The 13,900-nt window shown below is 36.8% G+C and overlaps 1 protein-coding gene across 19 annotated transcripts in view; it reads left to right on the top strand.

Moving 5' to 3' along the window:
* PPFIA2 (PTPRF interacting protein alpha 2) overlaps window positions 1-13,900 on the top strand; it is a 321,066-nt gene that overhangs the window by 259,067 nt on the left and 48,099 nt on the right. For 12 of the 19 annotated variants that reach the window (XM_064655565.1, XM_064655547.1, XM_064655552.1 and 9 more), the window contains 6 exons: window positions 6,499-6,585; window positions 7,003-7,086; window positions 7,442-7,573; window positions 9,063-9,125; window positions 11,278-11,369; window positions 13,670-13,805. In XM_064655565.1, the coding sequence (XP_064511635.1) occupies window positions 6,499-6,585; window positions 7,003-7,086; window positions 7,442-7,573; window positions 9,063-9,125; window positions 11,278-11,369; window positions 13,670-13,805 (594 nt within the window). The remainder of the gene's footprint in view (window positions 1-6,498; window positions 6,586-7,002; window positions 7,087-7,441; window positions 7,574-9,062; window positions 9,126-11,277; window positions 11,370-13,669; window positions 13,806-13,900) is intronic. The other 7 variants (XM_064655554.1, XM_064655558.1, XM_064655555.1 and 4 more) reach the window with 1 other exon arrangement.

Consider the following 13,900-nt stretch of genomic DNA (forward strand, 5'->3'; position numbering starts at 1 on the left):
TTTATTGAAAATTGTGCTGCCTTGGAATACATGACATGAAGAAGAAGGTCATATTTGGCCAACAGGCTAAATAAGGCTGTGGTTTATATATCTTGTATACAATGTCTTTGCAAACTTTGCAAACTTATTAAGGTGCTGGTTTGACAGCTCTGAAGTTTAAAGACCAGTTCTTTCAATGGATCACATAAATGTAGCTCAGAACCAAGGACAGTGCTGTAGTCACTGCAGCTTACTTATGTAGTTTTAAATTAGCTAGCTGGTTTGGTCTTACCACACTAGCTATTCAATGAAAGCTGCAAGACTTAGGTAGCTAAGGGACTGAATAATGCTGAATTAATTTTGCCTTGATTGAACTTTATGCCAACATACATGTTGTCAGTAGGATTCAAATTATCTGACTTCAGACTAGCCTGTCTGTCTGCCTGAGCAATGTGATCACTACAATGTCTATGTATACTGAATAAAAGATGAGCCCCTAAATGAGTTAGCCTTTCTGTGCTGAAAAAAAAGAAAAAATCAAAACTGATTCTCCTTGCTTTTGTACTACCTCAGTGAAAGGGACTTCTCTGAGATTAGTGAGGTTACAATCATATCAAAGAGGTGAGTTAAGCCTAACATGCTTTGCATGTATTTTAAAGGAAAGTAATACGGGTTACCTGGAAACTATGCTTCACTGTGGGTAAAATATAAGACCAATTACTTACACGTGGAGACAAAACAGAGCAAATATATTCTGGATTTGGCTGTATTTTTTCCTCCTCAGATTTAAAAGATGCATGTTGCAGTTCTGCATTCAATTTTTTATACTCTGGCTCGTAATAAATCTGGGTTGGAATTCTGTTAAAGAAGGGTATAGATTGAGATCCTTCTCAATTTTTAAAATTAGTTGTTTGGGGGGGGAGGGGTTATGTATATAAGCTAGTGAATGTCTTTTTGCTACTTTTCCATGCCCAAACTAATTCATAAGGAGTGAACTCCAAAAATTTGGACTATACAGTGAACTCGGATAAGTACCTAAGTTAACATTAATCATTTGAACTTTTCTTTGGCTTTGTTTTCACTATGTTCTGCCCATTGGGTGAGCAACTGGAGGGTTAGTCAGCCTGTGGCAGACTAACCTGGAACAGCATGATCCCATACACTGTGCTGTCCTGCCTGGCCATCACACTGGTATCTGTCCGGTCATGACAAGTAGCACAGCTCTCAGCATGTATCCCAAGATTTAGGTTGCCATGACTCATTGAGCCACCTTCTACTCACTCTCACAGTATTGGTCACTTTGCCTGCCCTGGAGAAGAGGCAGTTCCTAGAAGAAAGAACTTCCTGCCAGTATTAACTACACCTTTCTTTATCCTATAAAGTGTTCATTTACCTCAGAAGGGACAGACATTAGAGCATCCAGAATTTTCAGATGGTTAGTTTGTCAAACAGTTTCTCCTTGCATGTATTCAAGGAGGGGTCTAGTAGAGATGACCAGAATCCATGTACTTCCATTTGCTCACTCCTACTAGTAGTCCCTCACCCCTGGGGTGCTTGTGCAGCAGAGGTACCATGTCACTTCTCTGATCACAAGACAGCAGTCAGCGTTTTACTCCATCATTCCTGTATGCAGCTCACCAGAAATACCAACTGTGCTTTTCAGCTGCATTAGAGAAGCACTGAGATGGAGAAGAGGAAACCATAATCATAATAAACCACATTTAGCATAGTAACACTTTTAGTTAATTTTAAAGGTGATAAAAAATGACTTGAGAGTTAAGGCCGGTGAGACACAACGCTTGTTTTGTGACGGTGTGGGGATGTTGTTGATGCAGGAAAGTAAAAAGAGAAGGTCTGTAATGGAAAGGATGCAAGGAGGGGAAAATAGTTCCCCTGCAAGGAGTGGATGTGATTCGTACAGAAACCTCTCTGAGAACAAGGGAGAGAGACAAGATGATGTGTTATCTGGAGAAGGAAGTTGATAAATCCTCTTATGAATTAAAAAAAAAAAAAAAAAAACAAACAAAAAAACCCCTTTATTGGAGAGGAAAGCCAAGGAAAACTTCATATTTACAACACATTCCTGTCTTTTCAAAACACCCCTCTTATTGTGCTTCCCTTTTCTCAGGAAATTTTGCCCTCATAGGAGGAAGAAATGAGAGAAGCAAATTTGCAAAGCTAAATGGAAGGAATTGCTTATTAAATTTAGGAGGCATAGAAAGTAGTGGGGGAAAAAAGGAGGGGAAAGAATGTGTGAATATGTAGTCACTGAAAGGTTGGTGCTTAGAAAAAGGGGAGATTTAAGTCAATGCATTTTGTCACATTCGTAACAGGTTAGACTGTGAACATATGATCACACATTTTCACCTTCAATTGCATAACTCAGTTCAATAATGCATTCTTTGTTCTTGAATAACTCCCTTATTCCAAAGATAGCCAAAAGAATGCATACCATAAGAAGCCAGTAGAAAATATGGAGACTGCAGGTGTTCAAAAGTCAGTCTCAAAACATGGGAAATTGGCTTGTACCATTAGAAAATTTAGATTTGTTCCTGCAGCTCAGCACAAGGAAGAAAAATTCTGGCACCTGTATTATACTTGTGCTTTCTACATCTGAAATTGGATTTTTTTTTTTTGACTAAGATGCAAAGACCTAGAAAATGTGCAGTGTCAACAGTAACAGACGATGTGAAAGCAGTATCTTTTTTGTGGATACATTAGCGGCAGGAGCATCAGCAGAGTTTTAACAGGGTTAGAGAGCATAAGCTGCTTTGGTGTTCCCTCAATGCAAAGTTTTCCCATCTGTTACTAGTTTGTAATGGCTATTTCTTTGTTATTTCATGGCATAAAGAGTGCAAAGCAAGCATTAAGACTCATGCTAGTTTCTTATAGGGGTCAGATGTAGTTAAGTTTTTGTCCATGTATTTTTAATCCAGTTTAAGATGCACAATTTCCCAAATTTATTTATAACTGAATGTTCTGGCTAAATGCTTTAAATGACAGTTGCTGAATACCACACTATGTGTCTTACTAATCCTCCTGTACAGAGTACTAGCAAACGGGCATGCAAGTCTTATATTAAAAAGAAGAATGTAGGAGAAGGTCTGCCAAGCAATGTCATGTGAATTCCACTTTGCAAAGTTTTTAACTCAATTAACTCTTAGTAAAACAAGTTGGAAGAAATCCAACTTCTGTTTATGAACCTCGGAGTCCACAATTGTCCCCTCTGTCTCGTGTATATAAAATTCTGCAAAAGAAACATAACTAGCACTGGTGTCTCAGCCTCTGCCTCGTGCCTCAAACAACAAGGCAGAGATGGAGATATTCAATACTTTTATGGTAGGCTGCCAAGTCTCTCAAAGCCAATTCCAGTGGGAATGTCTGCATCTGAATAACATACATGAGCGACAAAAAAATGTAGCTGCCACAGGTGTGTCAATCATAACAGTGTGGCCTGAGGAAGTCTGTGCAGGAAGGATTTGCAAATCCCTTAGCAAACAGCTGATTTTCTGGTTTTTTTTGTCTGGAGGGTCCCTTTGAGACCGAAGTTGGGGCCTTTCTCAGCATAAAGGGCAATGGGAGGTGTTGAAACCCTCATTTTTGGGAGTATGTTCCAGTTAGGCACACTAGTTACTGGAGCTCTTTGTCTGCAGGTGGGTTTCTGCAAGTGAGAGAAGATAAGAGTACAAGTGCTTCTGTCTCCCTGGCCCTTACAGAGGACACCTTTTTGATTTATGTCCCTGGTGCAGGGGCTGCTCATACATTTGGTGTGTAATAACCAGTGGTTAAAATCCCTAAACAGCATTAGAGCCCAGGGTAGGTACTAAGTCTGCATATTTGTGCTTGTTCTCTGCCAGATAAGAATTTGAGACTAATTATTTAATATCTTGGTTATAAAATAACTTGATTCCTTTTGAGTAATTCAGAATAACACTTTCAGAACAAAGGATACATATAAGAAACATAAAATATTCTAATACGTTTGCAGTGTTTAGAATAAAGATATTTGTTTTGATTCTAAGGCATATTGAATTTTAATTAATTTTCAGGTCTTTCTATCCTACCAAAGAGATGTAAAGGGAGATGAATATGGAGGTCAGCTCTGTTTCCTTTTATGCTGAAATATGAAGTGCAGGTACTCTGAGATACATTCAGGAAGACTTTTTTACTAAGAATTTACTTATCAACATTTTAGTATTCTAGTGAAATAACTGAAAACTATAATTTACATATAACTTAAACATATACCTTCCTGAGTTAGATCTAGTACCACAATTATTTTATGCATTGAAAAGACCATTTCCTGCTAAAGGAATAAGGTATGGCACAGTTTGGACTAAAAATTTACTTTTTAGTTTGAAAAAGAGTAAATTATACAGCTAACTAGGCAGGCTGTCTTTTCAAGGGCAAGTTATGACAGACACGACCACATTTCAGAAGACTTAAATGAGATCCCTTCCAACCTAGACATATTAGTTAGTTATCTTCGTAGTTTGCACTAACCTGTAATTAAGTGTATGGGAGCAGTGAGGATTAAGTAACTTGCTTTTAAAGTTTGCAGTCAGCTAATGAAGCTTCTAAGGAGTTTAATTTTTTTAGGAAGGTGCCCCAATGGGTTCTATATCTCCCTCAATGAAAATGGCTTCCAAAGAGGTAGAATTACTTAAGCTTTCTCTGAGCTTTGATGGTTTCAATTCATCTCATGACCCTAGGAGATGCATTAAGGGAAGGTCTTGGACCAATAGTACAGCCAGGACTCAAAAAAGGGAAAAATCTATTTTCTACAGAGCAGGATAAAATTTAGTCCCTCCATGGAAGGCATAGCATGGTCTGCTGTTCTGCAACTACAGGGACTTAACTTTCTCTACCCTGTCTTTTTATTTACCCAGTTGGGAGAGGAAGCAGTGCATTAACACTGGTGTACTGAAACCAACTAATACATAAAACTGAAAGATAAGTTAAGATAAGACCTGTCACAGGTCCAAGTCATGATAACAAGAGAAAATAGTTTCAGCTAATAAATAAGTTCAAATATATCACACTATGCCTCCTTCATGATCAGAAACAATAACTAAACTTTTTAGACTAGATTAGTTACAAAGAGTTTCCCTTAAACTTTGCAAAAATCTGAGTTTTGTGAATATACTTAGTCTGAAAAGAATAGTAGTGATCTTAAAAGTTAAGCAATATTCTTGTATTTATACAAAGCAGGATTTTCTCATCTTCATCTCAAAAGCTACAGCTTATATTTATAAATCTCTAGATCACAGGCTTCTTTTCTGTATGATCTTTTGGTCCTGATAATACTCCTGAGTTTAAGTTCTGAGTAATTTTAAGTTATTATGAACATCTGGAATTACTTTGGTATCTATTCTTAATTATCCTGATAAATCATTAGTAGATAAGACTATGAAAAATAGTCTCACTAAAAAGATACAGTTGTAAAATTAGTATTTCTTGCGCATATTAAGGTTTGCTCATGTAAAGATGGAGTTCAGGATCTCTTTTTCAGGGAGGGTAAATCTGACAGAGTGAAATAGATTTGACAAGCTCAAGCTCACAACTCAGTCCTCAGTAGCACTATTTGTATGCCTTATCCTGTTTCTATAGCAACAAAACCAATATAGCATTTCTCTTTCTTTAAGGGCTTTTTAAAAATTTTGAATGATAACATAGACTTGTTTTATATGACAATAACATGAATATTCATGTTGTGCAACAAATGACCTAATTAAGGTCAACTCCTGTCAGAATTAGTAATGAATGTTTGGTTGTATTACCACTTCTATACTCAGTAGAAACTTTTCATTATTATTAATGAATTTTTGTTTATAGGTTCTTCTTTTATCTGATGACCTTGATCTTCCAAAGAGATCCACCAGGGTGGATCCTTTCAAAGGGATAAAAACTGTATCGTTTATTTGGATGAAAGGGCTTTATGTAGTGTATTCTATAATGGAATACAAAAGCTTGAGCCTTGCCTCTTTTGACATTCTGTCTGTTTTCTAGAAATTAGGGAATGTACCATGACATTGCATAGTGGTGTAACTGACCTATCCATTACTTTAGTATTTATGCATTGTTTTCATTCCTAGAAAATGATAGAAGAATTATAAAGGAATTTCTGATGTTGGCCTCTGAGAGTCCTGTTCTGGTGTTCAGTTTATCATAATTAAAAAAAACCCAAACAAATAAAAAACCCACCAACATTAGATTAGACAGTGTTGCTTTGAATCCACTCTAGTAATATGTCATCAGCCAGCCATCACTAACCTTGAACCGCCATGTGTAGGTTGATAGCTTTTTTAGCATTCCATTATTTTCAGTTTCCCCACATCAACTGCATCTTATTCACCAAGTATCAGTGTAGTTTATTCCATGTAAAAATCTGTCAGTTAAAAGTATTAAATTTTCAGTCACACTTTTCTTTTAAGCATTCTGTGCTGTGTTCTGTTCAGTGTCAGTGTCTTTAGTTCTGATTTTTCAATTTTGTCCCTCTCCTTTTCCTTGACTTGTTAGTCTGATCCAACCTCTTCTACCTCATCTGATGATTATCAATATGTTATGGAAGCTAAACTACAAGAAATGATCTCCATACGTAGGAAGGTAGTCCTACTGGACTTTACTTTCTATTGCTAAATAGAATCCATCTGATTTGTTTTCATTTCCTTTAACTTTTTTTTTATTGATAATCAACCATCGTGCAGTTCAGTGCTTCAGGAGCTTACAATTTTACGATGGCAGGTTTGTGTTCAAACCATGCACAGTCTGCATGTTACATTTGGCTGATTTCATTGCTCATAAATAACTCCAATGTTTTGCTGATGCTTGGATGTAACAGGCCTTTGTAGCTGACACATTTCAAGCAATGCTGTTCAGCTGCCTGTTTAAATAAAATTTATTTTTGGAAAACTAAGTTTGCAGTTAGTAGTAGCTTGCTTTATGTTTTGTTCTAACTTTACTGAGACAAAAACTTCCAAAGTCACTTAAATTACAGAAACAGTATTTCTATTTTTTCTACAGGCGGAAGAAAGGCATGGGAACATTGAGGAACGTATGAGACACTTAGAAGCTCAACTTGAAGAGAAGAATCAGGAACTTCAAAGAGTATGTGTATTGTAGACATCTTCTGTTCACTTTTCTTTTAATTTGTTGGTATAGTGCTACATTATGCACTCCAGCACCCAAATCTACCTACTAGTAAATGTTTTATTTATAACAATAATGGCAGCATCTTCCCACTTTACTTACCCATCTTAATATACTACTTAACACCTAGTTTCAGAGTTGAAAGTATTCTGCTGTTACAGAAATGAATGTGCATTAATCAGTAACTGTAATTACATTTCCAGTGGATTTTTTTTAGAAGGTTATAGTTACCATTTTTTTTATTATTTTTTAATTATGCGAGTCTGTAGTGGTTAATTTTGGACCCTACCAATCTGTCTCTTCTACATTAAAGGCAAGGCAAAGAGAAAAAATGAATGAGGAGCACAACAAAAGATTATCGGATACTGTAGACAGACTTTTGACAGAATCCAATGAGCGTCTGCAACTACACTTAAAAGAGAGAATGGCAGCACTTGAAGAAAAGGTACAGTGCAAAGAGTATAAGGTTTATCTTAATAAACATTTTGCTGTATGTTCTACTTTTATGAGGATGGAGGCTGATTTTGTATTACCAAATACAAATATGGTCTAACTTACATGTTCAACTCTTAATTCAAGAGTGCGCTCAAGTGTCTTTCCAGAAGTACTGCAAATATGCTGAACATTTGAGTTCCCGTTTTATCAGCCAAGAATCTGACGAAGAGCTTGTAAAGGACCAATGCATGACAGGGTATGAGGCAATGAGAGGAAGTAGACAAGAACTGAGGAATGACCACATTTCAGATGTGCTATCAATCCTTATTTAACCTGATTTTACCTCACTTCCTCTGGGAAGTGTAAAATGCTGTCACCACAGAAGAAAGAGCATCCACCCTTGGAGAGGGAATATTGTTTACAAGTTTTCCGTGATGGGTGATGTGGTGGGTTGACCTTGGCTGGATGCCAGGCGCCCTGCCAGCTACTCTATCACTCCCCTTCCCAGAGGGACAGGGGAGAGAGTAAGGCGGAAAAAAGTAAACAACTCGTGGGTTGAGATAAGGCAGGTTACTTAAAGCAAAAAGCAAAGCGAAGCTTGCACATGCAGAAGCAAGAGATAGCAGGGTTTATTCTCTACTTTCCCATGAGCAGTGGTGGTTGGCCACTCCCGAGAAGCAGGGCTTCGGTACATGTGGCGTTTTCTCAGCAGGCAGCCATCGGACAGTGAATGCCCCTCCTCCTGCTCTGTGCCTCAGCTTTTATATCTGAGTTAACGTCACATGGTCTGGAATATCCCTTTGGTCAGTTTGGGTCAGCTGGCCTACTTGGGTCCCCTCCCAGGATCTTGCCCTCAACCAAGGAAGGAATGTTACAGTGTTGGTGCTGTGCTCAGCAGCAGCCAAAACACTGGTGTGTTATCAACATCCTTCTAGCTGCCAATGCAAAGCACAGCACTGTGAGGGCTACTGTGGGGAAATGAATTCCAGCTCAGCCGGACCCAATACAGGAGACAAAGTGGCCCTGTAAAATTCAAAGCCCCTGACCAAATTTATATTTGCCCTCCTTAATCCCTCCCTCTTCTTATTCACCTTCAGTCTGATCTGAGGGGAATGTTTCAGCATTTTTTCAGAAGGATATTTTAGAACCTCTCAGATGATGTTTTATTGGTTTACATCACTGAAACAAAATGTTGTACAGAGCAAGAAATAGGCTTGTCAAAATAAGAAGCTGGGAGAAATAGCTGTGTAAGAACAAGACAGTTGCTCAATTGAATGAAGATGCAGTTTTTGCTGTTCTAGAAAACACATGGTCCTACACATTTGAATTCTCTCCTGCATTTAAAATTTAATATGTAACTGAAGCATTAAAGAATTTTAAAGTCGAGTGTATATGAACTTTGCAAGCTTGTACACAGACTACATGTATATAGTGATATCTGATATATTAGCATATCTCTAATTTCTTTCTTGTTTGTTTTTTTCTTCATTTCATTCTAGAATGTTTTGATTCAAGAATCTGAAAGTTTCAGGAAAAATCTGGAAGAGTCCTTACATGACAAGGTACTATAGAATGTTGTGGTATTATCTGTATTTATCGAAAGATGTATATTTATTATTTGGAGATATGTATATGGTATATTAATTATCTAAATATCATGTAAAATCTTCCTGACATCAATGATAATTCCTTTAATTACCCAAATGCTGTAAGTAGCCTTAGAAGGCCTCTAGTGATTGTTCTGAGCTAAGTTCATGGTTGATATCCTAGCCTCAGGAATTCAATACCAAAATTCATATTAATTTCACTGGCTCTGGAGTTTTGGTTCTATGAGTTTTAATTCTGAAAAAGTCTGTTTAACAGAAATGTATGCATAATTGGTTGCACTTTCATAGTGAAGAATATAATTTCTTGATAAAATTCTTCTTAACAGATGCAGTGGCATTATGCTAAATATAGATGAAGGTGGCCTTTCTTCATTCATTGCAAATTAACCCCTAACACTATATAGTGAATCAGTCAAATAGATTATAAATATTTGTCCCAATCTCAAATACTAGGACTTTATTTTGAAGTTATTCTTTCCTTGAACACAGTAGAATACTGAAATATGTCTGTATTGAGATTCACAGAAGTGTTTTTGCAATGTATCAAATCCATTTAAAAGCAAGTGTATAGAATTATAAAAATATAGCTCCATTTGATAGTAATATAAATATATCATGGCATCCAAAATCAAGGCCTTCAAGGCATTCAAAAAGTTGGTATTTTCATCTACATTCAGATAATCTGTAGAAAGGCAGCAAGATTAAACAACCTGCTCCACTGCCTCACCACCCTCACAGTAAAGAATTTCTTCCTAATATCTGAAACCTACCCTCCTTCAGTTTAAAGCCATTATCCTTTGTCCATCACTACATATTCTGACCCAGAGCTTCTGTTTCCCATTTTGAAGGGTTTAGGTGTTCCATTTTGATGAAGAAACTGATGTAGCAATTTCAAATGGATATAATAATCAGATACTAATAATCTCTAAATAATTGGTGAATGTTACAAGTAGAGTATCAGTCATCTCAGTAATTCTATTCAATCAAGAAATACTGTAATAACACTATAGTAATGTTTCATTAATAATAATAATTAGGTAGTAATAATTACTGAATCTGATATTACTTAGGTGCAGATCCTTATCCTTGCTAGGACTTTGTAATACTGAACATTTTGAACTGTAGGAACAGCAGTGTTATATCTTTATACCACATTCTTTCTTAGTTTCTTTTAATATTCTTTGATTTCACTTTATTAGTAGATGATAATTATTTGTACAATTTGAATTTCATCAACTCAACAACAGCAAGAAGTATAACTGTAGTTTAACAAATCACCTAAAATGCAGTTGTCTCTGAGTCTCTATCAGTAAATAAAAAGGCCAGTATGCAATCTCATACTCTCATAGGATCATTTAAGTTGGAAAAGGTTGAAGATCACCAAGTCCAACCATTAATCTTGCAAATGGCAAATGGTGTGTCACATGCTGAACTATGACTGGCACAGTGCACAAATCAGTGCTGGTTCTTTTCCTCACCCTGGTTTCATAAGAGGAAAAAAAGAAGTTTCAAGGACAAACTTGTCCTGCCAACACTTCCAGCTAGTGGTAAAGTAGCAGAGTGCTATACCACCTTGTAAGGTAAAACATACCCAGGTATTCTTCCCAAGAATGCCAAGGCAGTGGAAGGATTAAAAAAGGTTTATTTCAGATGCAAGGACCACTTCTTAAGGATGCTGCACACACACGCCTTCTCCAAGGCTCTTTGTATCTTCTCTCTCTCCTCCCCCACCCTCTCCAGCCCAAGGAGGCCTTGTACACTTCTGCAAACACGTTATTTCTCTCTGCATACCAGAGAGATAGCTTGCTTACAGTCTCTCCCTGCACCTTTCTCTGAAATGCAGAAGGAAAGAAAAAACCCCATCTAACTCGTTTGAGAAGGCACTTTACAGTCTTCCTAAGTGAACTCGAGTTCTAGCTTTCCGCTGCAAAATCTTGCACAATCTCACCTGCAATCTCCTCTTGATGCATACATCTTGTTACAAGACTCAGTTGAGCTCCCTTTTCTTATAGTCAGTGTTACGTGCAGTGTATCTTTTCTTACTTGTTTAACTTTATGAGAATAATATCTCCTAAAGTAAATGTATTTTTACTATTCTTATTTCCAGGAAAGACTTGCAGAAGAAATTGAGAAACTGAGATCTGAACTGGATCAAATGAAATTGAGGGCTGGTTCTTTAATTGAACCCACCTTGTCAAGGTAATATTTAAAGACTAAAGTTTCCTCACTTTAAGTTCAAATTGAATATAAATATAAGTGTCAAGCCTTTGCAGCAGGGATTTGTTCAAACCACACATAAATATAGTTGTATATTTCTTTAAAAATGTAAAAATTTTTGCAATGATTATTGCTGTTGCTTTTCACTTTTTTGATAGGTAAACGGAGCATAATATCAGTGAGTATACACTGAAATATTACTGAGATTAAAGAAAGACTTTTGAATTATGAAATATTTTGAAAGGTATATCCAAATACCCTACTTTTTTCCCAGACCTTAAAAATAAATTTGAAACTATCATTTTTGACGCTGTAATTGATCAGCATATTTATGATCATATTTATTCTATCAATTATATCTAATTTTTTTTATTAGCAAGACATAACTCAGCTGTGCTTAGTGTGTAGCAAAAGGCCACAGAACTTCAGCTAAAGATGAAGGCGGTATTCAGAGACATCTGAAAATACCCTAACAGGACATTAAACATTCTGATTCTTTTTGGTGTAAAATCGAATGGAAACAAGAGTAAGGCAAATACCATAAAAATAACCTCTAACAGCTGAAATGAATTTACCACACTAGAAATTCCTTCTTGTTTAAAAGTAACCCTTGAGATAAAATTGTTATTTTATTGATAAGTGTATGCCTTATGCTGTTTTCACAACAAGCAACGTGTGAACTTTTAAAACCTGCCAGCAAACCTGCCAGCCAAAGCTCATGGACCAAGGCTAAATTGGGAGCTCTCTAATCACCTGAAGTTCCATAGTTCATGGAGTTCTAATCATGAAGTTCCATGATTAGAACAAGTTCTAATCATCTTGTTCCATAGTTTTTTTTCTTCCCTCAGCTATTGCCTACTGATTGTTGTCCTCTGGCATCTTGCTTAGTACCCAGATATGGTTTTTCCCTCAACCTTTTACTATCTCTTGGAATAATATTTTTCTATACACGGAGAAGTGTAAATCAATGAAATTCCAAATGTGATGCTTATAATGGTTCAAATTTTTGTTCCTTTGGGAATGGGCACTTTTTTGAGAGTGCTTGCAGGGATACATGCTATTGAACTGCTGCAACAAGCAGCAAATTTGATTTTGGAGAAGAGCAGCCTTTCTTGCTGTGTAGATGAGTATCATCAGCTTGTGCTCTGTAAACAGGAGCTGATTTGCTCTTGTCAAAGGGCTGTTTGAACTTGATAAGCTAATTAAATGTCTTGGAAATCCAGCAGGTTCCACCAAACAGTATACTTTCCCTTCTGTAACCTCACCTCATAAAACTACCAGCCCTCTCAGGCATAGGAAGCTATCAGCATTAAATACTTCTTGTTCTCAGCCCATATTCAGTTCTGCATTGGCAGGAGTTTGTGCTTTCAGCAAAATAACGAAGCTGGTCAGCAGATAAATATCTGCAGCCAGAGACCAGAACCTGGACTGTTTATTTTGTTCAGCCAGCTTCCTCCACAAGTGCCAAATATTATCGAGTACCAGAACAAAATTGAGATAATTACTGTATACAGAAGGTAAAACCGGACGCTGTCCTGTGGGGTTTTTTGGTTAAATTTCATTCTTTTACTGTGATCATGCTATTCATATACTTTTATGTGGAGATTGCTGATGTATTAAGAAACAGAAATTGTTTAGGTCTCTACTTCTGAGGTTGAATGGTGCATAGAGCTTTTGCTCTTCTGACTTGGCTATGTGGCCCATGGTTAGGATGCTTCTATTGCATCATGCAAGGGACTTTTGCTGCTGCTGTTTGACCTAGGACAGAAAGGCCAGGGAGCATTATTTGCAGTCAAGAAAAGATACGCTGAAGTCACCCCATATATGCCTCACCAAAATATCCCAAGATCTACCAGGACTATAGGAAAAATTGAGGGTTAAAACTCTGAAAAGTTCCATCAAATAAAGACGAATAATTCCTAATCGATGTTAAATATTGCAGGGCAGTTCACTAATATTTTCATAATGTAGAGCACAGACTTACAGCAGGAAAGCTTTATCGTTATGCTCACTCATGTACATGTAACATGCTTACAGTAACCTCAGGTATATTTATTCAGGAGAATAATAGAAGGAAAATATACAGGATAGTACATTCAACTGCCAGTTCTAATTACCCAAAAATCTGCTTTTTTCTTGTCAAAATTTTGGATGGTAAGTTTTTCCGTACACATAATTTTTTTGTTTAAACAAAGAAATCTGTGTTTCTCAACTGAAGGTCATTAGATTGTTGTTGTTATTCCTATTACTCTCTCAGTCCACTTATGTGGTTTTGTTTATAGGCCTCACCTTGACACATCAGCAGAGCTGAGGTACTCGGTGGGCTCACTGGTTGATAGCCAGTCTGACTATCGGTCAGCTAAAGTGATAAGGCGACCTAGAAGAGGCCGGATGGGAGTACGAAGAGATGAACCAAAGGTTAATCCCCAATTTCTTCTCATATATTCCCTGATAGAAGAATGTATTTCAGGCTGTTAAGCTTACAGTTTGTTGTTTGTTTTTTTTCCAGAAAA

This window comes from Pseudopipra pipra, chromosome 5 (assembly GCF_036250125.1).
Source record: "Pseudopipra pipra isolate bDixPip1 chromosome 5, bDixPip1.hap1, whole genome shotgun sequence".
Classification (NCBI taxonomy): domain Eukaryota; kingdom Metazoa; phylum Chordata; class Aves; order Passeriformes; family Pipridae; genus Pseudopipra; species Pseudopipra pipra.